A 27,723-nucleotide genomic window follows, 5' to 3' on the forward strand; every position below is an offset into this window, starting at 1 on the left:
TGCGTCCCCATATCTCACCAGGAGGTCTAGCTGGAGCCAAGAAGAAAAGTAACATTTGGCACCTCTTAAGGTACCGTCACATTAAGCGACGCTGCAGCGATATAGACAACGATGCCGATCGCTGCAGCTTTGCTGTTTCGTCGTTGTGTGGTCGCTGGAGAGCTGTCACACAGACAGCTCTCCAGCGACCAACGATGCCGAAGTCCCCGGGTAACCAGGGTAAACATCGGGTTACTAAGCGCAGGGCCGCGCTTAGTAACCCGATGTTTACCCTGGTTACCAGTGTAAATGTAAAAAAACCCAAACACTACATACTTACATTCCGGTGTCTGTCGCGTTCCCCGGCGTCCGCTTCCCTGCACTGTGTAAGCGCCGGCCGTAAAGCAGAGCGGTGACGTCACCGCTGTGCTCTGCTTTACGGCCGGCCGGCGCTGACACAGTGCAGGGAAGGGGATGCCGGGGGACGCGACAGACACCGGAATGTAAGTATGTAGTGTTTGGGTTTTTTTACATTTACATTGGTAACCAGGGTAAATATCGGGTTACTAAGCGCGGCCCTGCGCTTAGTAACCCGATGTTTACCCTGGTTACCAGTGAAGACATCGCTGAATCAGCGTCACACACGCAGACTCAGCGATGTCAGCGGGTGAGCCAGCGACGAAATAAGGTGCTTTCCTTCTAGCTCCGACCAACGATGTCACAGCAGGATCCTGATCGCTGCTGCGTGTCAAACACAATGATATCGTTATCCAGGACGCTGCAACGTCACGGATCGTTATCGTTGTTAAGTTGTTCAGTGTGAAGGTACCTTTAGGTCTTGGAGGGGAGATGCTAAATGCGGCCTGAGGTGATCTGCTCCTGAGAACCTTTTCACAAGTGTCTCAAAAGAGAAAATAATATATTCATTAGTAGAGCGGCCGTGGCCAATCAAACAGCCCGCAATTATGATATTAGCCTGAGGGGCCGGTCTAGAAACCTGACCTCAGACCAAAGTTATAAATTTAGGCTGCAGACAGAGAATTGTGTTCACATGTGGGGGCAGCCTGAGAAGCTGTTGTGATCCAATCTACATTCATCCTACCCTCAGGGAGCAGAAGCAACTACCAGTTAGATAACTTCTGTAAGTTTCTCCTGTTTATTTTGATACTGTTTTGCATAAGTTGTATGTCTTTTTATTATCATATTTTTATACCTTTTCTTATTGTAAGTACTGACCCTTTTGTTATTAAAGTATAAAACTTTAACAAGTTGAACCTTGAATGTTCTAAAGAATCCATAGCCTAAAGGGGTGTGAGCCTTATGAGTGATAGACATATTTTTATTAGTATTATTATTAGTCTGGGACTCATCGCCCGTGTATTCGATGAGTGGTGGCAGCGCGTATGAGCGGGTGTGTGGCCTGGGTCGGTGTGTGACTTATGCTCCCATTACAGGATAGGACAGAGGTTGAATGCTGGACAGAGTGGGGAGATAGATTAACCCTTGTAGGCACAACCCCAAGTCACGTGTGAGAGCGGGCACGTGACGAATAAGTGACACCACGGAGTAGGGATTCGTGACACCCCCGTATAATACTCAGGTCGGACTGGAGTAGTTTGAGCCCACCAGAGAAAATCATTCATGGGGCCCACCACGCTTAAGCGGTATTAGCTGCAGAGTCTTCCCTTCGCTTCCATCTAGTCAAGCGGATAATCAGGGAATTTTTTCCAACTATAGACCTGTCCAAACAATCACCTGACAAACAAGCAACACGCTCATTTGTTGGGTGCAATGATTTTTACACTTGATTTAACCCCTTAGTGACAGAGCCAATTTGCAGCTTAATGACCGGGCCAATATTTACAATTCTGACAACTGTCCCTTTATGAGGTAATAACTCTGGAACTCTTTAATGGATCCCGGTGATTCTGAGATTGCTTTCTCGTGACATTGTACTTTATGTTAGTGGTGAAATTTCTTCGACATGACTTGCGTTTATTTATGAAAAAAACGGAAAAATGGCAAACATTTTAAAAATTTTCAAACTTTAAATTTTTATGCCCTTAAATCAGAGAGATATTTCACATAAAATAGTTAATAAATAACATTTCCCACATGTCTACTTTACATCTGCACAATTTTGGAAACAATTTTTTGTTAGGAAGTTATAAGGGTTAAAAGTTGACCGGCGATTTCTCATTTTTCCAACAAAAGTTACAAAACCATTTTTTTTAGGGACCACATCACATTTAAAGTCACTTTTAGGGGTCTTTATGATAGAAAATGTGACACCATTCTAAAAACTGCCCCCCTCAAGGTGCTCAAAACAACATTCAAGAAGTTTATTAACTCTTCAGGTGCTTTACGAGAACTAAAGCAATGTGGAAGGAAAAAATGAACATTTTACTCTTTTCACAAAAAAATGTACTGTACTTTGGAACTATTTTTTTTTTATTTTCACAAGGGTATTAGGAGAAAATGGACCACAAAATTTGTTGTGCAATTTGTCCTGAGTACACCGATACCCCAATGTGAGGGTAAACCACTGTTTGGGTACATGGCAGGGCTCGGAAGGGAGGGAGCACCGTTTGACCTCTTGAACGCAAAATTGGCTGGAATCAACGATGGCGCCATGTCACGCTTGGAGACTCCCTGATGTACCTAAACAGTGGAAACCCCCAATTATAACTCCAACCCTAACCCCAAAACAGCCCTAAGCCTAATCCCAACCCTAACCCCAACACACCCTAACCACAACCCTAACCCCAACCCCAACACACCCCTAACCCTAACCCACCCCTAAGCTCAACACACCCTTAACCCTAATCCAAACCCTAACCACAACACACTCCTAAACACAACCCTAACCCTAACACACCCCTAAGCTCAACACACCCTTAACCCTAATCCCAACCCTAACCACAAGACACCCCTAACCCTAATCCCAAACCTAACCCTAATCCCAAACCTAACCCTAACTGAAAAATGGACAAAAATGTATCTTTAATTTAATTATTTTTCCCTATCTAAGGGGGGTGATAAAAGGGGGTTTTATTTACTATTTTTATTTATTTTGATCACGGTGATAGTGTCAATCACAGTGATCAAAATGAACCAATAGGAATAATTTTCCTATTGTTGCCGGGCCGATCTCGGCTGGCGCACTGCGCATGTCATTTTCTCCCGGAAGAAGTCGCTGGGGGAAATCACAGGGAGATTCCTGGAGTCCAGAGGTACAGCGGGGAAGGAAATCAGGGGACCCGAAATTAAATGGAAAATCTGACCTTTTTTTTGCAGTCACCGTTATACCATCAATAATGGCGATAGCAACACCGGGGTCGGTAAAAAACAACCCGAATCATATTCTCTGGGGTCTCAGCTTCCCCCGGTAGCCGAGACCCAGGAGAAATTCCAACTCTGGGGGGCGCTGTACACTTTTTCCACAGCGCCGTTAATGGCGCCGTGGTTTAAGTACTCTTAATTGCCGCCGTGGAAAGGGGTATCGGCGGTCGTTAAGGGGTAAAAAGCATCCTTATCGGCAGCAGATAGTTTAGTGTAAACAAGTCAAGTGCTGCTGAGAACAGTTATAATCAATTAGCACAGAAAAACTGTATTAAACATGTGGCACATAAGCACACTATACATGACACATACACACCAGACACTCACTAAACACAAGGTTAGAGATGGGTGGACCCCTGAAAGTTTGTGTTCAGATAGCAGAACAGTACCCTGACCCAATTCACTTGAATGGGGTTCCCAAACATCCAGTGTTTGCCACAATGTCATATGCATGACAGCTCGGAAAACACTGCTTCTGACTGGTGGTAAAATTATTACTGCCTGTCAGACAGCTGCAGTTCCGACGCTGTGAAATGACAGCATGAGCCTGCAGCTGTGATCAGAGGTATAACGTTTTCCTACGGTCACTGGCGTCCGCTGATGGGACTACTGTTTCCATCCACCTACGGTTGCTGCTGCTAATAAAAGTGAGAGCAAGAGGTGGCTGCGCTCTAATAAAAAAAAAAAAACACAGTGGGTTCCCGTGTTTTTGATAACCAGCCAGGCAAAACTTACAGCTGGGGGCCCTCAGCTGTCAGAGTCAACAAGGTTGGTTATCAAGAATAAAGAATAAAAAAAAAAACGACGTGGGGTCCCCCCCATTTTTGACAACCAGCCTTGCTAAAGCTCAAAGCTGGGGGCAGGTAAGGGACCATTGATATAGGTTCCCTCCAGCCTAAAAAAATAGCAGCTGCCCAGAAAAGGAGCATCTATTAGATGTGCCAATTCTGGCGCTTTGCCCGCCTCTTCCCACTTCCCTGTAGCGGTGGCAAGTGGGGTTGATGTCACCTTTGTATTTGTATTGTCAGGTGACATCGAGCCCATGGATTAGTAATGGAGAAGCGTCTATAAGACACCCATCCATTACTAATCCTACTAATCCTATAGTTGTATGGTAAATAAAGACACAGCCAGAATAAAGAAAAAGAAGGGTGGCAAAACGCGCACGTCGGGGCGGGAGGTTAGGGCTCCTTGATGGCGGCACGGCAGCAAACGCGGTGATCACGGTGACATCCAGGTAATGATTGCCTTTTGTGTCTTAACCACCATTTAATGTGTTTTGGGCTTCTTTACCCATCCACACTACTTAACTAAAAGTGTCTTCAGTCACCTTTATCCTTTCAATGCTACTAAGGTATTATATAGATTGCGGAGTATATAGGCACTTTTAGATATCCCAAGGATGAATACATGCCTTAACATAAACCTAGCTACTGCTTTTAGCAGAGAGGATTTAAAAGCACTGACTATTATTTAGCATAAGGTGCTCACACATTTACTGCTCCCTGATTTAGGGCAGTAAATCAACATTACACATATGAAGGTGAAATATATTTTTTGCTCTTTTGAGCAATTGTACCATGTAGTGGCAAGTTTTGGTATAGATTAGTTAAATTGGTGAACTGCATTTTATAACATATACCATTGAATGCACTTAATACCGTATATACTCGAGTATAAGCCGACCCGAGTATAAGCCGACCCCCCTAATTTTGCCACAAAAAAATGGGAAAACTTATTGACTCGAGTATAAGCCTAGGGTGGAAAATGCAGCAGCTACCGGTGAATTTCAAAATTAAAAATAGATACTCCATACCGTTCATTATGGCCCCATAGATGCTCGACATAAAGCTGTGCCACATATAATGCTCTGCACCATTCATTATGGCCCCATAGATGCTCGACATAAAGCTGTGCCACATATAAAGCTCTGCACCGTTCATTATGGCCCCATAGATGCTCCATAGAAAGCTGTGCCATATACAATGCTCTGCACCTTTGATTATGGCCCCATAGATAGCTGTGCCATATACAATGCTCTGCACCTTTGATTATGGCCCCATAGATAGCTGTGCCATATATAATGCTCTGCACCTTTGATTATGGCCCCATAGATAGCTGTGCCATATATAATGCTCTGCACCTTTGATTATGGCCCCATAGCTAGCTGTGCCATATATAATGCTCTGCACCTTTGACCTTTGATTATGGCCCCATAGATGCTCCACATACAGCTGTGCCTTATATATAGTGCTCTGCACCGTTGCCCCATAGATGTTCCACATAAAGCTGTGCCTTATATATAGTGCTCTGCACCGTTGCCCCATAGATGCTCCACATAAAGCTGTGCCTTATATATAGTGCTCTGCACCGTTGCCCCACAGATGCTCCACATAAAGCTGTGCCTTATATATAGTGCTCTGCACCGTTGCCCCATAGATGCTCCACATAAAGCTGTGCCTTATATATAGTGCTCTGCACCGTTGCCCCATAGATACTCCACATAAATCTGTGCCATTGCTGCTGCTGCTGCAATAAAAAAAACAAAACACATACTCACCTCTCTTGCTTGCAGCTCCCCAGTGTCCCGTCCCGGCGTCTCTCCGCACTGACTGATCAGGCAGAGGGCGGCGCGCACACTATATGCGTCATCGCGCCCTCTGACCTGAACAGTCAGAACAAGAGGACGCGAAGACTGAGCGGCGCCCGGCGTGTGGAACGAGGGAAGGTAAATATGTAATACTTACCTGCTCCCGGCGTCCCGCTCCTTCCCCCGGACAGCTGGTCTTCGGTGCCGCAGCCTCTTCCTCTGTCAGAGGTCACCGGCACCGCTGATTAGAGAAATGAATTATGCGGCTCCGCCCCTATGGGAGGTGGAGCAGCCTATTCATTTCTCTAATGAGCGGTCCCATGTGACCGCTGAACAGGGGAAGAGCTGCGGCACCGAAGACCGTGGGACGGGCAGGGGGAGCACCAGGAGCCCCGGAAGCAGGTAAGTATGCCTCAGCTCCCTCTCCCCCGCCGACCGTGACTCGAGTATAAGCCGAGGGGGCACTTTCAGCCCAAAAATTTGGGCTGAAAATCTTGGCTTATACTCTAGTATATACGGTAATCTATATACTAATGAATGATTTTTTTGCACTATGCACTTTATCTGCCAATTACATGTCATTTGTGAACCTTTCGTAACTTCCACTTTTCCAGTGATCTTTTGCTCCTGAACTTTTTTAATATTGTTTTGTATACAATAATAAAAACTACTATTGTTTTAAAAATAAACTTTGTTGTCACTTCAAATTTTTTTTTACACCATATTAATTGATTATTGTGTATAAAAAACAGTAATTAGACCTACTGGTAATTGTATTTCCAGGAATCCATCCTGACAGCACACTGGAGGACGTCCTTCTTATCCATCATGGGACAGGAAACACAAGAGGTTAAAAGGACCCTCCCCCTACCACCCTTCAGTGCTTTTCCAAAGTAACACATCTGGATGGATGCAAAAAAACAAGATTTATTCCAACAAAATAATCAATCATACAAATGTTACATCACATGAGTATAAAGATCATACAATAGGGAGGGAACTAATAGTGCTGTCAGGATGGATTCCTGGAAATACAATTACCAGTAGGTCTAATTACTGTTTTCCAGGTCACCACCTGACAGCACACAGGAGAAATACCAAAGGAGAATGGTATTTAGGGTGGGACCACTGCTTGAAGTACCTTTCTACCAAAAGCCAACTGAGGCGATACCACATCTAACTTATAATGTTTAGAAAAGGTACTATGATTAGACCATGATGCAGCCCTGCAGATCTGATCTGCCGTAGACCCCCCTTTCTCTGCCCATGACGTGGCCATGGCCCTAGATGAATGGGCTTTAATGTTAACCGGGGGAACTCTGCCCTTTAGCTTTATAAGCTAAACTGATTGTGGATTTTATCCACCGTGCAATAGTCGCTTTAGACGCTTTTTTCCCCTTTTTCGGATCCCTGAACTGAACGAACAAGTTGTTATCTTGTCTCCAGGGCCTAGATGAATCAAGGTACATGAGTACCGTCTCTCTCACGTCCAGATTATGATAAAATCTTTATTTTTGGTTTTTAGGGAACTGGCAAAATGACGGTAATACAATCTCCTGATTCATATTAGTATCGGAGACGACTTTAGGGAGAAAAGCCGGATCGAGTCTTAGCACTAGTTTATCCGTTTATCCTCAAAGATCTGTAAATACGAGTTCAGCACTGATAGAGCCTGTAGTTCCCCCAACCTTTTTGCCGACGTGATTGCTACTAAAAACGCGGTTTTAAGGGAGAGTTTGTTAATATCTATACCCCGTTATGTCCCACGCCTGTTCACATAGAAAATTCAGGACTAAATTAAGATCCCACGGCGGGACCGATCTCCTAATTAACGGTTTTAGCCTCTGGACTGCTCTAGAGAACCGACTAATCCAGGGGTGGGTAGATAGAGGAAAATCGAAAAACACACTCAGGGACGCTATTTGGACCTTCAATGTACTAGGCCTAAGGCCTTTTTGGAATCCTGACTGCAGGAAGTCAAGGATCTTTGGGATATTTGGATGGTCAGTATCAACTGTCATCTCCCCGCAAAACCCACAAAATAGTTTCCATATTTTTGTGTAGATAGCTGATGTCACAGGTTTTCTGCTGGCTTGGAGGGTAGAGATGACGTCATCTGAAAGACCTTTTGCCTTCAAGACCTTCCGTTCAGAATCCAGGCAGTCAATTGAAGAGCTCCTGGATTCTGGTGTAGAACTGGACCCTGTAGAAGAAGATCCTCTCTTCCTGGTAACCGTAGGGGTTTCTCTACTGATAGCCTTCTTAACAACGGAAACCAACTCCGTTTTGGCCAGTGAGGAGCTATGAGAATGACATTGGCCTTGTCCTCGCAAATTTTCCTGAGTGTTCTTGGAATCATTGCCAGAGGAGGAAACGCATACAGAAGACCGTTGTTCCAGGGATGTGAGAAGGCATCGATCGCAGTTGGGCTTTCCCCGGGATTTAGGGAGTAAAAGGTTTTGACCTTTGCATTTTGTTTGGTAGCAAACAGATCCACAGCCGGCTTCCCCCAACGGTGACAAAGACTTTTGAAGACCTCGTTGTTCAGTTCCCACTCTGTCGGAGATACTCTTTTCCTGCTGATGAAATCCGCCAACTGGTTCTTGGACCCCTCCAAATGCACCGCCGAGATTGACAGTACCGACTTTTCTGCCCATCTGAAGATCTGTTCCGCCACACCTTGCAATGCCATATGTCTTGGGCCTCCTTGATGCCGAAGGAAGGCTACAGTTGTCGTATTGTCTGAAAATACTTTTACATGTTTTTCTCTCAGTAGGTGCTGCGCAGCTGTTAAGACCTTCCAAACTGCGTGTAGTTGCCTGTAGTTCGATGACTTCTTGCTGTCCTTCCTTTCCCAACGACCTTGGAAATATCTTCCTTGAACATGACCTCCCCAACCTTGCTGACTTGCATCTGTCGTGACTGACACACTCGGGGGGTTTGAAGCCATGGTACCCCTAGCCGAAGGTTCCTGGAGAGAGTCCACCATTTCAGGGATCTTTGGATCTGGAAAGAGAGTTTCAGCCTCCGATTTAGAGAGTTCTGTTTTCTGTTCCAACTCATCAGAACTCCCTGCTGAAGCTGCCGAGAATGAAACTGGCTCCAGCTCATGCAAGGGATGCAGGCCGTCATTAATCCCAATATTCTCATCCCGTCTCTGATAGAGTTCCGTCCCTGGGAAAAGTGATGGACTTTTTCTATTATGCCCTTTAACCTGTCTTCTGGTAGGTAGGACATTCTTGTCTCCGAATCCAGCATGACTCCTAAGAATTTTATTTTTGACTTTGGTATTAGGTCTGATTTTTCCCAATTTATGATCCACCCTAGAGTCTCTAGTGTGGAAATGAGGGATTGACAGTTGATCCTGAGCTGGCCTATGGATTCTGCCGCTATTAAAAAGTCATCTAAATAAGGAATTACCATTATATCCTGATTTCTCAGATAGGCGACCACCTCTACCATAAGTTTTGTAAAAACTCTAGGAGCAGATGCCAGGCCGAAGGGGAGACAGCGAAATTGAAAATGGTAGATTTTTCATTCCATATTTACCGCAAAGCGCAGAAACTTCTGGGGATTTAGATGAATGGGTACATGGTAATATGCACTCTTTAGATCTAGAGTGCACATTACCATACCCCTTCCCAACAGAGGGATGGTTGACCGAATTGACTCCATTTTGAATCTCTTGTATAACACCCAATTGTTTAGGTGTTTTAGATTTATTATTTTTCTCGATTCTCCCGATGTTTTTATTATTGAGAAGAGATTAGAGTAATGACCTCTGTACTCTTCCTGAGGGGGTACCGGAACAATTGCCGCTTTTTTTAGGAGGTCCTGTATATCTGACCACATGGGGGATGACGATTTTAGATGGGAGCTGGAAACTAGGAACCTTTCGGGAGGGAGAGATATAAACTCTATTTTGTACCCCTGGGACAGAACCTGTAAGGCCCAAGGACTCGTTATCTCCCGCCATCCCTCTAGGAATTCGGCTAGACGACCACCTACTCTGATGGCTTCATTTTCTCCGGTAGCTAGAACCTGAACCCGAGTAGCTCGAGTCTTTGGTTTTAAGCCTGCTATCCCCTCCTTTTTGGTAACTCCATCTACCTTGTTTCCCTTTACCCCTGTAATCTGGTTTTTGATTATAGCGGGGTCTACGAAAGGGCTGGAATTTTTTAGGCTTTTCTTCAGGGAACCCTTTCTTTACGTCTGAGGCTTTCTCTAAGATATCATCGAGGACCAGTCCAAAGACCCTGCCCCCGGAAAAGGGGATCGAACACAGCTTATTCTTAGAATGCATATCTCCCGACCAGCTTCTGAGCCAGATAGCTCTTCGGGCTGCATTAGATAGGGATTGACCCCTAGCTGCGAACTTAACGGATTCTGTGGACGCATCTGCCAGAAAGGTGGTTGCCAATTTTAACAGAGGCAGGGATTTCAGAATAGTTTCCCTAGGAGTTTTAGCTGTTAATTGATCCTGAAGGTCATCTAACCACAGGTGCATGGAGCGAGCAACCGATGTCGCTGCTATATTAGCTCCAATAACTGCTGATGAACTCTCTCCAGGCCATTTTTAAAAGGCCGTCTGCCTTTCTATCCATGGGCTCTTTTGGGTTGGATGAGTCCTCAAAAGGAATTGCAGTCCTTTTGGACACTTTAGCCAACGGTATGTCTATTTTAGGAATGTCGACCCATTCTTTAACTTCGTCTGGATCAAATGGCAAGCGGAGTCTGAAGTCTTTAGGAATAGTCAGTCTTTTCTCTGCTTCCTCCCATTCCTCCAGAATCATGGATCGGATATGGGAATTTACCGGAAAAACCTTAGAGGTTTGAGAGCGTAAGCCACCAAACATCTCATCCTGAACAGAACAAGATGGCTGGGGCTCCTCGATCTGCATAATATGACGCACAGCCTCTAACACTTCTCCCGTGTCTGCAGCGGAAAATAAATATCTTCTCCCTTTCTCTGGAGGTTCTCTACTTTCTTCTTCCTCTTCTAGGTCTGACACGGAAGATGATGAGTCTCCTGATGAGTACTCTTCCCTCGGCCTTTTCCTAGATTTTTCTGGAAGTGAGGCCTGAGGAAGTACCAGGCCTGATACGGAAGCCTGAGCCTCCTTCTCTTATAATAGCTCTCATGTTTGTCATGAGAGAAGCCTGCTCCTCTCCTATGATCCTGCAGGTGCATGCTTCACACAGGGGTTTCTGCCAGGTATCCTTCATCTTAGCCGCACAGATAGGACACTTTTTATTCCTGCTGGGCTTCTTTAAGGATTTCTCAGGCAAGGAGGCCGCCTATACAGAACACATAGCAATCGCTAGTATAGTACTTTTTTTTTTTTTTAAAAGGGAATCCATATAACACAGGGCTCCTGCCCCACTTACTGGTGCTATGGTCTCCTGCCCCTCTGATCTAGCTGCGTCCTCCATGTTTCTCTGGAGATCGCTAATGCCCCAGCACATACCTTTTTATCCTGTTCTTCATGGAGCGTTTCGCGCCATCTGACCGCTCCAAACTTCCTGCAGCTGCAGAGATGCCGCCCGCCCCCCTCGGCCGCAAACCGGAAGTGACGCGCGGCCGGAAACAGAGCGCGGTGCAGCGTGCTTTGGCTTCCCCGACGGCCACATGGAAACGCCGACATCACCAGAGGCTGCCGCCGGGATCGCATGCACCAGGGGGCGCGACGGAAGGATCGAGAGCCCCCGGCAGGGAGAAGCGATCCTCATACCAGGAGCAGCGCTACACTGGTAGGCAGAGGGACCCTCGGGAGGGTGTCGGCCAGCGGGTGCCTCATGGTAGGAAGGGTGAGGCAAAGCCCCCCCGATCCACACCTCCCGCACAGAACGGTCAGACCTCTCGTCCGTTCCTATCCATAATGGGAGAGGAAAAACACTGAAGGGTGGTAGGGGGAGGGTCCTTTTAACCTCTCGTGTTTCCTGTCCCATGATGGATAAGAAGGACGTCCTCCAGTGTGCTGTCAGGTGGTGACCTGGAAAACATGGTTAGGTAAATAAAGACAGCCAGGATAAAATCCTTTAATTGAAAGAAAGACACAGACTCCTTTAATAATTCTAAATTAAACCATACTCACCTAATGCCCATTCCATTGAATCACTCGTCTCCTGTAATAAAACAAAAATAAAAAACAACAATATACCATACCTGTCCATCGTTCTGTCCCACGCCGTAATCCATGTCTGGATGATAAACAGTTTTCAACATGGATGATGCCAAGATGCGACCGTCCAGGCTGAGAACCACAGGAAGAATGAGCTGCTTGAGAGCGCAGCGTCTGTGACCGGTGGTGACGTCATTGAGGTTACCCAAGGTCACTGAGGCTGGGTTCCCAGTCAGGCCAATGAATTGTGGTGACCTCGGTAAGATCCCTGCTAGGATTGTGAGAAAAAGTCTGACGGTGCAGCGCTGAGCTCAGAGAGTTCACAGCAGACCACTTTGAGAAATTTCTCCTGGTGAACTCTGAGCTCAGCGCTGCACCATGAGACTTTTTCTCACTCCTCAACCTCTCCAACCACCCAGTCATCATCCCCCTCCATTCTCCACACAGCCCCTCATCATCATCCCTTCTCCAAACAGCCCCTCATCATCATCCCTTCTCCAACCAGCCCCTCATCATCATCCCTTCTCCAACCAGCCTCTCATCATCATCCCTTCTCCAACCAGCCCCTCATCATCATCCCTTCTCCAACCAGCCCCTCATCATCCCTTTTCCAACCAGCCCCTCATCATCATCATCCCTTCTCCAACCAGCCCCTCATCGTCATCCCTTCTCCAAACAGCCCCTCATCATCATCCCTTCTCCAAACAGCCCCTCATCATCATCCCTTCTCCAAACAGCCCCTCATCATCATCTTCCCTATGCAGCCCACTCAAGTTACATCAACACTTTCCAAAATACATGTTCATAGTACTCACAGTGAGTCCTGGGTCCTCATTCCCATCTGTACACGGCTCCATGGTGCGGCCCCTCAGTCCTCTCCTCACACAGCTCCATGTTTCCCTCCTCTCCAGATGCCTCAGCACAACGCTGCTTCTTGCTGTTGGGTCTTCAATAGACAAGAGGCCCCGCCCCTCCCAGTGACATCATTCCCTCCAAAAATCAGCTCCATTCTAGCCGCTCCCGTGCTGTGTGCAGTCTACCAGTCTGTGTTGGCTTTACCGGGAGTGCATTATTCATTACCCGATGCCAGCACCGCCTGCACTGCTCAGCAACAAGTGACCTGCAGTGAGTGCTTTCTCATCACCTGCTGCTACAGCTTCTATTGATCTCATGGCGCTCACCGCTCTCAGCTGCACAGTGCTCGATGAGATCAATAGAAGCCGCAGCAGCAGATGATGAGAAAGCGCTCACTGCAGGTCACCAGTTGCTGAGCAATGCAGGCGGCACCGAGTACGGAATAATGCACTCACTGACTGCTCGGTGCACATGATAGGAATACAGGGCAGAGCAGGCACTAGTGAAGTAGGCAGGAGTTGTGGTGCTGGTCAGAGGGTGGGCCCACCGGAGGATTCTCCGATTTCCCAGAGGGCCAGTCTGACCCTGATCACAGATATCCACAGAATAATGAGGATTTACCTCACAGATATCCACAGAATAATGAGGATTTATCACAGATATCCACAGAATAATGAGGATTTACCTCACAGATATCCACAGAATGAGGATTTATCACAGATATCCACAGAATAATGAGGATTTACCTCAGATATCCACAGAATAATGAGGATTTATCACAGATATCCACAGAATAATGAGGATTTATCACAGATATCCACAGAATGAGGATTTATCACAGATATCCACAGAATAATGAGGATTTACCTCAGATAGCCACAGAATAATGAGGATTTATCACAGATATCCACAGAATAATGAGGATTTATCACAGATATCCACAGAATAATGAGGGTTTACCTCAGATATCCACAGAATAATGAGGATTTATCACAGACATCAACAGAATAATGAGGATTTATCACAGATATCCACAGATTAATGAGGATTTATCACAGATATCCACAGAATAATGAGGATTTACCTCACAGATATCCACAGAATAATGAGGATTTACCTCACAGATATCCACAGAATGAGGATTTAACACAGATATCCACAGAATAATGAGGGTTTACCTCAGATATCCACAGAATAATGAGGATTTATCACAGACATCAACAGAATAATGAGGATTTATCACAGACATCCACAGAATAATGAGGATTTATCACAGACATCCACAGAATAATGAGGAGTTATCACAGACATCCACAGAATAATGAGGATTTACCACAGATACCCACAGAATAATGAGGATTTATCACAGATATCCACAGAATGAGGATTTATCACAGATATCCACAGAATAATGAGGATTTATCACAGATATCCACAGAATAATGAGGATTTATCACAGATATCCACAGAATAATGAGGATTTATCACAGATATCCACAGAATAATGAGGATTTATCACAGATATCCACAGATTAATGAGGATTTATCACAGATATCCACAGAATAATGAGGATTTATCATAGATATCCACAGAATAATGAGGATTTATCACAGATATCCACAGAATGAGGATTTACCACAGACATCCACAGAATAATGAGGATTTATCACAGATATCCACAGAATAATGAGGGTTTACCTCAGATATCCACAGAATAATGAGGGTTTACCTCAGATATCCACAGAATAATGAGCATACCTCCCAACTTTTGAAGATGGGAAAGAGGGACAAAGTTTGCGGCGCACAACACGCGCCGCGGCAAATTTTAGGCTACGCCTCTGACCACACCCATTCATAATTAGTCACACCCATATCCACATCCCAACCACACCCGTTTAGCACTGCTGATCACACTGTTTCAGATACAATAATTATAAACAAAAAAATATGGCCACACAGTGCTCCATACTGTATAATGACCACACATGATGCTCCATACTGTATAATGACCCCACATGATGCTCCATACTGTATAATGACCCCACATGATGCTCCATACTGTATAATGACCCCACATGATGCTCCATACTGTATAATGACCGCACATGATGCTCCATACTGTATAATGACCGCACATGATACTCCATACTGTATAATGACCGCACATGATGCTCCATACTGTATATTGGCCCCAAATGAAGCTCCATACTGTATAATGACCCCACATGATGCTCCATACTGTATAATGACCGCAAATGATGCTCCATACTGTATAATGACCCCACATGATGCTCCATACTGTATAATGACCCCACATGATGCTCCATACTGTATAATGACCGCACATGATGCTCCATACTGTATAATGGCCCCACATGATGCTCCATTCTGTATAATGACCGCACATGATGCTCCATACTGTATAATGACCGCACATGATGCTCCATACTGTATAATGACCACACATGATGCTCCATACTGTATATTGGCCGCACATGATACTTCGTACCATATAATGGCCACACATAGCTACTCCCACACACGCGGCTGCGCTCCGTACACTTTGCACACACGGCTCCGCTCTGTACACACGCGCTCCGCTCCATACACCTCGTACACATTTAGCTCCGCTCCGTACACCTCATACACACACAGATCCACTCCATACACCTCATACACACACGGCTCTGCTCCATACACCTCATACACACACGGCTCTGCTCCATACACCTCGTACACATTCAGCTCCGCTCCATACACCTTGTACACACACGGCTCCGCTCCATACTCCTCACACACACGGCTCCACTCCGTACACCTCATACACACACGGCTCTGCTCCATACACCTCGTACACATTTAGCTCTGCTCCGTACACCTCATACACACACGGCTCCGCTCCATACACCTCATACACACACGGCTCCGCTCCATACACCTCGTACACACGGCTCCGCTCCATACACCTCGTACACACATGGCTCTGCTACATCCACACTGTACACCTCCTGAACACACACAAGGCATTACTTACCTCATCCTGCAGCACCATGTGGCAAGTTGGCAATCAGCACAGCCGAGTCCTGCAATCCACGGAGGTCCCGATCATGTGACCTCTGACTCCTCCCCCTCCTGTGACCTCATCACAGGTCCTGTGCGCAGAAAGCAGGCAGCCATACAGAAGGGTAAGGGCCCGGCTTAACACAAGGGGGCGTGTCGGCTGCTTCTCCTGCTGTCTGCGGGAAGCAGAGTGTCCCGTGCTGGACAGCGGGGCAAAGGCTCAAAACCGGGACAGTCCCGCACAATGAGGGACGGTTGGGAGCTATGAGGATTTACCTCAGATATCCACAGAATAATGAGGATTTATCCTGCTCCCTTATCGACCGCTTACAATCTGGCTTCCGGTCAAATCACTCCACTGAAACTGCCCTAACTAAGGTCACCAATGACCTATTAACCGCCAAAAGCAAGCGACACTACTCTATCCTCCTCCTCCTGGACCTGTCCTCTGCCTTTGACACAGTGGACCATTCCCTATTATTACAGACCCTCTCATCCCTTGGCATCACAGACTTGGCCCTATCCTGGATCTCATCATACCTAACAGGCCGGACATTAAGTGTCTCCCACTCGCACACCACCTCCTCACCTCGCCACCTGTCTGTCGGAGTCCCGCAAGGTTCAGTCCTTGGGCGCCTGTTCATTTTTTTTTTTTTTTTAACTCAAATAGATTTTTATTAAGTATAAAATAACAAACATTTTACAACAATACAAGGATTTGGAAAAAATTTCCTCCCCCCACAATAATTCCCAACATTACCCTCCCCCTTCCTTCTCCCCATTTAGACAGCTCATGCTCTTCCCTTAGCATATCGTATACTTCAGTATTATGTGATGACTCCTAGTGTCCCCTTATGAACAAACATTCCAACAGGAAAAAACTTCCCAGAACGTTCTTTCCTCAACCCTCCCCTACCAATTCCAGCCAAAGCGTCCACAGTTTATCATAAGACTCCACTTTCCCTCTTTTCTGGTAAACTCCTTTTTCTAGATTAATAACATTCTCACAGATCCCTCTCGTGCTGCCACCAATTTGTCACGTATCCGCTCTCAGCACGCGACTTGGGGTTGCGCCTGCAAGGGTTAATCTACCTCCCCACTCTCAGTCCAGCATTCAACCTCTGTCCTATGCTGTAATGGGAGCATAAGTCACACACCGACCCAGGCCTGGAAATATTAGTACTAATAATGTCTACCACTCAAAGCTCACTCACCTTAGGCTATGGATTATTTTCGAACATTCAAGGTTCAACTTGTTAAAGTTTTATACTTTAATAAAAAAAGATTCAGTGCTTCCAGTGAAGAAAAAGGTATAAAAATATGGTAATAAAAAGACATACAGGTATGCAAAACAGTATAAAATAAACAGGAGAAAACTTACATAAATAGCTAACTTATAGTCTGCTTCTGCTCCCTGAGGGTAGGATGAATATAGACTAGATCACATCAGCTCGGCTGCCCCCAATATGTGAACAATTTTGAATGTATACGAGCCTAATTTATAGAGTCACCCTGGAGGTCAGATTTCTAGACCATCCCCTCAATTTGATATTCTAATTGCTTGTTTTTGATAGGACCACGGCCGTGCCCCCAATGAATATATTATTTTCTCTGAGATCCTTTGTGTAAAGTTTCCCACAGATAGATAGTGTCAGGCTGTAATTGACATCTCTCTTCAAAAGAGCCGAAGGTGTGAAGCGCTTCCTCTCCTTCCTGGTCCTAGCTAGCCCCCCTGGCGAGATTGGAGACAGAAGTCTGGTGTCTCAGGATAATTCATACTAACACCTGGGTGAGACCTGCAGCCTTCAGGACAGATTATATATATTTATATATATAGATTTATTTCACCACAAACATGTTTCACATTTTGAAGGTATTCTCCTCTCGAAGGTGCTCTTCTCCATTTACACCTTCGGCCCTCAGTATCATCTCTATGCTGAGAACACACAGATCTACATGTCTGGACCAGATATCACCACCCTACTAACCATAATCCCTCAATGTCTATCCGCTATTTCATCCTTCTCCTCTGCTAGATTTCTAAAACTTAATATGGATAAAACAGAATTCATCATCTTTTCCCCATCTCACTTGACTCCCCCCAACCTATCCATTAAAGCCCACTCTCCCCAGCCCCACAAGCTCACTGTCTCGGGGTAATCCTTGACACTGATCTCTCCTTTAAACCACATATCCAAGCCCTTTGCACTTCCTGCGGACTTCAACTCAAAAATATTTCACGGATCCGTACATTCCTAAACGAAGAATCTGCAAAAACCCTTGTCCATGCCCTCATCATCTCCCGCCTCGACTACTGCAACCTCCTGCTCTGTGGCCTCCCCGTGAACACGCTCGCACCCCTCCAATCTATTCTAAGCTCTGCTGCCCGACTAATCCACCTGACCCCCCGCTATTCCCCGGCCGCACCCCTCTGTCAATCCCTGCACTGGCTCCCCATTACCCAGAGACTCCAGTACAAAAGCCTAACCATGACATACAAAGCCATCCAGAACCTGTCTCCTCCATATATCTGCGACCTCATCTCCCGGTACTTTCCTGCACGCAACCTTCGATCCTCACAAGATCTCCTTCTCTACTCCCCTCTTATCTCCTCTTCCCACAATCGCATACAAGATTTCTCTCGCGCACCCCCCTACTCTGGAACTCTCTACCCCAACACATCAGACTCTAGCCTACCATCGAAACCTTCAAAAATAACCTGAAGACCTACCTCTTCCGGCAAGCCTACAACCTGCAGTAACCACCAATCGACCAAACCACTGCACGACCAGCTCTATCCTCACCTAACCTACTGTATCCTCACCCATCCCTTGTAGATTGTGAGCCCTCGCGGGCAGGGTCCTCTCTCTTCCTGTACCAGTTGTGAATTGTATTGTTCAAGATTATTGTACTTGTTTTTATTATGTGTACCCCTCCTTACATGTAAAGCGCCATGGAATAAATGTCGCTATAATAATAATAATAATAAACAACAATAATAACTCCCACCCCACAACCCTCTCCCCAGTTGAGCGCACGACTCCCCCCCCACCCTGCACCAGCCGAGCACTCCCTCCCCCTTAGCCCAGTGCACGACTCCCCTCCCCCGCCCACAGTTACTCACCGTATCACCTCCAGCTCGCAGTTGTCTTCGGCATTTTTGCCGTTGTTTCCTGTCCTCCAGGCTGCGTCATGCACCGGGGTGGATTCAGAGGTGGAGAGACCATCAGTCACATCTTGGCGAGTGTCCTGAGGAGGCCGATTATTAGACTGGGTGGTCTCAGAAGAGGTGACTTCTAGCTCCGAGTCCTGTGTGATGGGGTCACTGGTGTCGGGCGTGTCGGCCATTGTGCCGGGTCCTGGGGTGACATCACAAGGGGACACATCCTGTGTGAACGGGTTGCATCGCTGCACTGAGCTCTTCCCTTGTGTTTTGGGGACATTGAGCACAAACGGTGCAGAGCGGGGGAAGCTGCTGCCATCATGGGGGTCTCCATCTGTGACAAGGGATCGGGGGGAATTATAAACAAGCGTTACTCATTTACAGAGGGCACCCTGGGACGGCAGAGGTCGGGGTTTTTGCCATGACCATATCCTGTCACTACATACACCCTCTGCATCATTCGTCATAGACTGCCGACAACCACACTGGGAAGAAGCTGGAGGGAGAGACAAAGGCAGGGAGGAAGGGATGGACGGACGGACGGACGTGCAGCGGCAGGGAGGAAGGGACGAACGTGCGGCGGAAGGGAGGAAGGAAGTGACGGACGTGCGGCGGAAGGGACGGACGGACGTGCGGCGGAAGGGAGGAAGGGACGAACGTGCGGCGGAAGGGAGGAAGGAAGGGGCAGACGTGCAGCGGAAGGAAGGGACGGACGTGCGGCAGCAGGGAGGAAGGAAGGGACGGACGTGCGGCGGAAGGAAGGAACGAACGTGCGGCGGAAGGGAGAAAGGAAGGAAGGGACGAACGTGCGGCGGAAGGGAGGAAGGAAGGGACGGACGTGCGGCGGAAGGAAGGAACGAACGTGCGGCGGAAGGGAGAAAGGAAGGAAGGGACGAACGTGCGGCGGAAGGGAGGAAGGAAGGGACGGACGTGCGGCGGAAGGGACGGACGTGCGGCAGCAGGGAGGAAGGAAGGGACGGACGTGCGGCGGCAGGGAGCAAGGAAGGGACGGATGTGCGGCGGCAGGGAGGAAGGAAGGGACGGACGTGCGGCGGAAGGGAGAAAGGAAGGGACGGACGTGCGGCGGAAGGGAGAAAGGAAGGAAGGGACGAACGTGCGGCGGAAGGGAGAAAGGAAGGAAGGGACGAACGTGCGGCGGAAGGGAGGAAGGAAGGGACGGACGTGCGGCGGCAGGGAGGAAGGAAGGGACGGACGTGCGGCGGAAGGGAGAAAGGAAGGAAGGGACGAACGTGCGGCGGAAGGGAGGAAGGAAGGGACGGACATGCGGCGGAAGGGACGGACGTGCGGCAGCAGGGAGGAAGGAAGGGACGGACGTGCGGCGGCAGGGAGGAAGGAAGGAACGGACGTGCGGCGGCAGGGAGGAAGGAAGGAACGGACGTGCGGCGGCAGGGAGGAAGGAAGGGACGGACAGACAAGGGGAGGGAGGGACAGACAGACAAGGGGAGGGAGGGACAGACAGACAAGGGGAGGGAGGGACAGACAGACAGACAAGGGGAGGGAGGGACAGACAGACAAGGGGAGGGACAGAGAGACAAAGGGAGGGACAGACAGACAAAGGGAGGGACAGACAGACAAAGGGAGGGAAGGACAGACAAAGGGAGGGACAGAGACAAAGGGAGGGAGGGACAGACAAAAAGGAGGGAGGGGACAGACAAAAAGGGAGGGAGGGGACAGACTGACAGACAAAGGGAGGGATGTGTGGCAGCAGGGAGGATATACTGAGGCATACAAGAGAGCACAGGTCTGACCACAAATCCAGACATGCAGGGACCCCAGTATCTCTACCAATTCCAGATTAATAAGCAGAAAACCCGTCATAGCTTTGTCATCCCCTCTTTTGTCTGTGGATTCTGAGTCACAAAGAACCAAGCACCAAAACCATCTACAAGGAAGATCATCAAATCTGGACCCGTAGAATAAAACAAGGTGCGTTAGTATCATCCAACAGCGGCATGAAGATCTGATCTGGAGATTAGTGACAGGGAAGACATGGATGAAAAGAAGACAATGTGAAAAAGAGGAGGACGAGACAACATGGTGGCGGAGGAGGACAAGACAACATAATGGCAGAGGAGGAAGAGGAGATGGAGGAAAAAATGTAATGAGTGTGAGTTGACGATAAGGAGGAGGAAGACAAAGCAACAAAAGGTGAAGACAGGCAATGTCAAAGATGAGGAGAAAACGCAAAAAGAAGGATGAAGGCAAAGGAGAACACAAAAGAAGGTCGAGAAGTGACCACATGAGGAGGCAGAATCAGGGGCAGAATGCAGCTGGTCCCCACCTTCCCAGTCTGTGCTGGGGACGGACGGCACCGCAGGATAAGCATCTCCAAAATCATAATCTACAGAGACCAGGGACAAGAGAGTGGATTAGGAACCAGTGTAGATGGACCGCGAGTTGCACCAAGCTCCACGATTTGCATGTGTATAAACCAGCCCCCGTAACGCCACCGACCTCCACCCCAGCAGCACTCCTACCTTCACTGGATGGCGCAATGGCGCTGTCGTCCCACTCCAAGTTAGTGGAGTTGATGGAGTTGAAGGAATTCAGAGACAGACTCTCAGAACTCCGAATATTACTGGGAAGGCGGTCCTCAAAGTCCAGGAGATACTGAGGTTTGTAGTACTCCGGCATGTAAGGAGCCACGTCCAGGTAAGGAACATCCTGCGGAAGAGAAAATACAGATCACCACCAAGAGGAAGCAAGGAAAAGAGCTGAGCACACAGGAAAGAAGTCCGCTAAAACGCCCAAAAATTATAATACTGATCCCCCAACTCTCCGACATGTGCGGATAAAGAAAGATTTATAATCCACACAGAAAACAAAAGAAAAACTCAATAATGGTAATTAACAAGTGGATCTCAGTTTCCCTATACACATGCAGAGCTGCACTCACTATTCTGCTGGTGCAGTCACTGTGTACATACATTACATTACTGATCCTGAGTTACATCCTGTATTATACCCCAGAGCTGCACTCACTATTCTGCTGGTGCAGGCACTGTGTACATACATTGTGAAGGAACAAATTAAGAAAGATTCTCCATTTTGTGCTTTTCGACTCCATTTTGCTGTTTTGACATAAATTTTGTTACTAGGTAAAGTTCACAGCTGTTATGAGACCTTGATTGTTTCAACCTGGACAGGACATGAGACTGAGCGTGCATTGTTCTACGAGACATTGACGTACAGACTGTTCCTGAATTCTTATAGGTTAAGAACTGTGAGCGAGTTCTTATGCTAATTGGTTGAAGTATAACTTCTATGATTATGAAAAGTAATACACAATAAACGGGGGCCAGAGATCTGCTCGATCCCCCCAAACAGAGACACACGTCTCCGTCTGGTCATTTTCAGTTGCCGGCAACACCCTGTAGATTAATTTGGAAATCACTGAGTTAACCTTGAAGGATCACTTTAGATCCTCCCTCAACAGCACGTACGTGGGGCCCCAAACAGGAACGCCTCTGCCCCCCAGAGGACAACAAGACAAAGGACCCTCGGACCGGACACAGGCACTGGAAAATTGTGACTGATCATCCCCCACAACAACCACGGTAAGCTGGCAGTTATACTGTCCAGACTGACCGTTTGGTGTGGTTTTCCTGTGTTTGAGCTGCAAAGAGGATCTGAGGTTTGTCCCCGATGTTGAGGTGATTCTTGGGTGGAATCATATAGAGGTGTAGTTCCGTTGGGGGCCCAGTGCTCGAACCATACCTCATAAGGGACGGACACCCCGGTTTGACCAGTGATGTAATTCTCTTTATAGTCAAAATATCCTGAAATCCTGATCACTGTTAGAATCAGGCGCGGTGAGGTGATCGAAGATGGGTAGGATGCGTAACTCAGGAATATATAGATATATGTGTATGTCCAGGGGTATCTGGAGGGTTAGTCTGAGACGCCCTCCTCCTTTCACTGAGTACTGCATTTTTGGGTTGCCCCAGTGGAGGACAGAGAGACCCAGTGGCACAAACTATACGGCCGCTCTAGTATTGTGCACAACTAAAGTAAGGATATTTAGCTCTAAAGGAGAATCAGTTTCCGTGGAAGAAAAAGACTTTGAATTTGTATGATGGATCTGATACTGTTAGCCTAAAGACAGGGAAAGAAATCTGTTAGGAATGCAGGAAAGATATTCTCAATCATGGGTTTTTCTAAGGTGGTCTGGCACATGAATTGTGTGATGAAGGTTTTGTAGAAATTAAGTCTGAGAACTGCTGTATTCTGTTTCTGTGTGAAAGACACCATGTTCTTATCTCTGCTGAATACCTGATGGGAGGGGGGAATCAAACCGCTGCGAGAATTGCTTGTGATTTTCTCCTCTCTGTTCTTATCTCTGTCAAGTCTCTGGTATGGAGGGGGCATGTAGCTGCCTTCAAGATTCTCTGTATTTTGTGTCCTTGGTGTAGTACGCGTTGGGAGATCTGTGTTTTGTTTAAAGCAACAGTATTGTATTGCAGTAGAAAGAAATATTGTAAGTTGAAGTTGGAAGTTGAAAGTGAAATATGGTGCCTAATTTTAGAAGGAAACTTGTAAGTGATTGTTTGGTTATCAGCGTGATTGAAAGATTGGTAAAAGATTCACCTGCTTCAAGTTGAGTGGTTGATATATAGCAAATTGAGGATTAACAGAGGAAGTGAATTCTGATTGTTTTTGTTACGTTGAAAAAAGGAAAGTTGTCTATTACTATGACAAAAAACTGGATGTTTTGTGGTGCAAGAAGGAACTGAGAAAGTGACTGAGATTAATGTGTCGGGAAAGCAAACAATTAAAAATTTGGGACAGGGGGTCTCCCTGTTAGAGGATATGGTCCTTCCCCAGGAAATTAAGCCTCTTCTCCCGACTGTAAGCCCTATGCCCCTTAACCCCAAGACACCAATATATCCTGGACTGCCGAGAAGTTCTATGGGCGTCTTATGGTAGTATTTCCCAGATACCTCAAGATGCTGCTGGGTTCACAGTCACCGACCTTACCGATGCCTTCTTCAGCATTGCATTACACCCAGATTGCCAGTTTCTGTTTGCATTCACTTATCAGGGATGACAATTGACGTGGACAGTTATGCCACAAGGGGCCCGAAACAGTCCCAATCAGTTTGCAAAAAAAATATGGGCAAGTGTCTTTTACTCTGGCAGTTAAATCACCCCTATGTCACGCTGCTTCAGTATGTGGATGATCTTTTGTTGTGTGCGCAAACAGAGCAGGAAGCCATTGCTGCCACCGTTAGCCTTCTCAAGTATCTGGCAGATCTGAACTGTCGGGTTTCGGCCTCGAAACTTCAGTTCTGCTTTGGTCAAGTGACATTTTTGGGTCACTATCTCCTTCAGGGTGTCAGACACCTCACAAAAGAAAGAAAAAATAGCCGTCAGCTCCCTTCCTTTTCCGAAAGATGAGACTGAACTCCAGCGTTTTCTTGGACTATGTACTTATTGTCGTCAGTGGATACCGGACGCATCCCGCATAATGCAACCTCTCTACAATGCCCTGAAAGACGGTATAATAAACTATAAGCAAAGATCACCGGTTTGTATGGAAAGCCTTTATCGTGCCTTCTCTGAATTAAAGCGGCTTATTGCTTCCGCCCCTGCCTTGGGCATCCCGGACTAAACTCGACCGTTCCATTTGTATGTCTGACATGACTGCAAAGACCACAGTGAAGAAACTGGTGATGGAAGTTATATGCAGATATAGTGTTCCAGAAGTTGTTGAAAGTGGCCAAGGCCCGGCCTTTTCTTCTCATGTGTATCAGGAGGTTCTGACAATGCTTGGATCCACTGTAGCCCTCCATACTCTTTAGGCTAAGTGCACATGTTGCAGAATTGCCACAGAAATTTTCACGGCAATTCTGCAGCTCCTGCCGTGGGTATATCGCATGCGGAATTGGCATGCATATTCCCGCTAAAAACTAGCGTTTTGCAAGCATAATTAGCTTGCAGAATGCTAGCGTTTTCCAAGCGATCTGTAGCATCGCTTGGAAAACTGATTGACAGGTTGGTCACACTTGTCAAACATAGTGCTTGACAAGTGTGACCAACTTTTTACTATTGATGCAGCCTATGCAGCATCAATAGTAAAAGATAGAATGTTAAAAATAATAAAAAAAATAGTTATTCTCACCTCCCGCAGACAGCCGATCTCCTCAGCGGCTTCTGTTCCTATAGATGCTGTGTGTGAAAGACCTTCGATGACGTCGCGGTCACGTGACCACGACGTCATCGCAGGTCCTTCACACACAGCATCTATAGCAACGGAAGCGGCCGCGTGAACCGCTGAGAGGCGGGAAGACTCCAGGGGCCATCGAAGGTGAGTATATTACGATTTTTTATTTTCATTCTTTTTTTTTTAACCAATTATATGGTGCCCAGTCCGTGGAGGAGAGTCTCCTCTCCTCCACCCTGGGTACCAACCGCACATGATCTGCTTACTTCCCGCATGGTGGGCATAGCCCCATGCGGGAAGTAAGCAGATCAATGCATTCCTAGGTGTGCGGAATCCCCGCGATTCAGCAAATTTAATGAACATGCCGCGTTTTTTTCTGGAATGCGATTCCGCTCAGGAAAACAATGCAGCATGTGCACAAAAAATGCGGATTGCATTCTATTAAATAGGATGCTTAATGTGAGCATTTTTTTTTTGCGGTTTTATAGCGTTTTCATAGGGAAAAACCGCGAAAAATCTGCTACATGTGCACACAGCCTTACCATCCACAATCCAGTGGGAAAGTTGAGAGGCTGAATGGCACAATGAAGGGACAATTGACCAAAATGATGCAGGAGACTACGGCTCCATGGCCAGAGCTCCTACCCATTGTACTGTACCACATTCGTACTACCCCTATTGGAAAACATGGCCTGTCCCCATATGAGATATTGTTTGGTGCTAGGCCTCCAGTTGCAAATTTCCAGCCTCAGCAGTTTTTAGAGGAAACTGACTGTACTGTTCAATATGTTATTCAGCTTAGTAAAAATCTTGCCAACACCCATGCTCTAGTTTCTTCTTCCCTTCCAGATTCAGCAGAAACCGACATTTGTCACAACTTGAAGCCTGGTGATTTTGTGGTCGTGAAAAGGCATGTCAGGAAACACGGACTAGAACCCTTATATGACGGTCCCTATCAGGTCCTCCTTATCCTACGTCAGTAAAGCTGGAAGGAAGGTCGACGTGGATCCACGCATCACACTGCAAGCTGGTTAAACACAGTAGTGGCAGATAAAGGGGCATAATGTTTTGGTTTTTCGTATTTCCATATAATAATATTGGTAAACACATGGGACAGCCCAAATTCCCCAACATTCTTGAATAATAAGTTTGTACAATATCATGAAAGATTAGTAGTACAGATGGGTATAGCCAATAAAATTGTCAGTTCTATTTTCATTTACCTTATGATTACACAAATGTGGGATAAATTGCTTAGGGCCATAGATTTTCTAGATGATCAAATTTGGGATATATTGGATATACTTAATACTACTGTTGCTGTCCAAAACCAATTTATTAGTCACTAATCAACATACTGTAGTACTGGATTACTTAACAGCAGCACAGGGTGGTATGTGTCAGGGTATTGGACCGGCATGCTGTTATTATATAGATCCCAATAGCACTATGAAGTTAAAGTTAAAGTTTGAAGACATTTAAAGACTCAGAGATCAATATGATAAAGACAATGATCGTAATAAGGACAGTTGGTGGGCAGACACCTTCTCCTTTCTTAATCCAGCCAATTGGTTTGAGGGACTTGGGGGCTGGATAGCTGGAATCTTGCAAAGTTTGTTACACATCACTGCCTTTATCCTTGTCATGTAAGTAATACTAAAACTTGTTCTTTGGTGTATTTCTGTATGTATTAGGAAATTCTGCACTAGGACAGCTAATGATAATACCAAAAGCGTTGCCACCCCTGCTCTTCTGTTCTATACACCGATTTCACAAAGTTGCCTGATGATGTTAAAGCCAAGCGCATGGCTACCTTCAAAAGATCCCCACTACTGTTATCAATAATTGTTATTCATAAATTCTAGTATACAGGGGGGGACGGGTACGCTGCAACAGCCATGGCTGGTAACATGACACCAGCCATGTGAAGACCAGTACCCCTCGAGCTTATAGCTTGGGATAGTACCTCTGATGCTGCATATTAGTTAACAAAATTTATCTAGGGGGGAATGTGAAGGAACAAATTAAGAAAGATTCTCCATTTTGTGCTTTTCAACTCCATTTTGCTGTTTTGATATAAATTTTGATACTAGGCTAAAGCTCACAGCTGTTATGAGACCTTGATTGTTTCAACCTGGGCAGGACATGAGACTGAGGGTGTATTGTTCTACGAGACTTTGACGTACAGACTGTTCCTGCATTCTTATAGGTTAAGAACCGTGAGCGTGTTCTTATGTTGATTGGTTGAAGTATAACTTCTATGATTATGAAAAGTGATACACAAACGGGGGCCAGAGATCTGCTCGATCCCCCCAAACAGAGACACACGTCTCCGTCTGGTCATTTTCAGTTGCCGGCAACGCCCTGTAGATTAATTTGGAAATCACTGAGTTAACCGTGAAGGATCACTTTAGATCCTCCCTCAAC

The 27,723-nt window shown here is 46.5% G+C and overlaps 1 protein-coding gene across 2 annotated transcripts in view; it reads right to left on the bottom strand.

Annotated features, from left to right (window-relative positions):
• The window catches only part of PLEKHM2 (pleckstrin homology and RUN domain containing M2), a 59,598-nt gene that overhangs the window by 19,414 nt on the left and 12,461 nt on the right, over positions 1–27,723 (bottom strand). Inside the window, exons 6-8 of one of the 2 annotated variants that reach the window (XM_077260431.1) lie at positions 21,611–21,797; positions 21,415–21,474; positions 19,074–19,446 (exon numbers count right to left, since the gene is read on the bottom strand). In XM_077260431.1, the coding sequence (XP_077116546.1) occupies positions 19,074–19,446; positions 21,415–21,474; positions 21,611–21,797 (620 nt within the window). The remainder of the gene's footprint in view (positions 1–19,073; positions 19,447–21,414; positions 21,475–21,610; positions 21,798–27,723) is intronic. The other variant, XM_077260432.1, reaches the window with a different exon arrangement.

Source organism: Ranitomeya variabilis, chromosome 4 (genome assembly GCF_051348905.1).
Source record: "Ranitomeya variabilis isolate aRanVar5 chromosome 4, aRanVar5.hap1, whole genome shotgun sequence".
NCBI lineage: Eukaryota > Metazoa > Chordata > Amphibia > Anura > Dendrobatidae > Ranitomeya > Ranitomeya variabilis.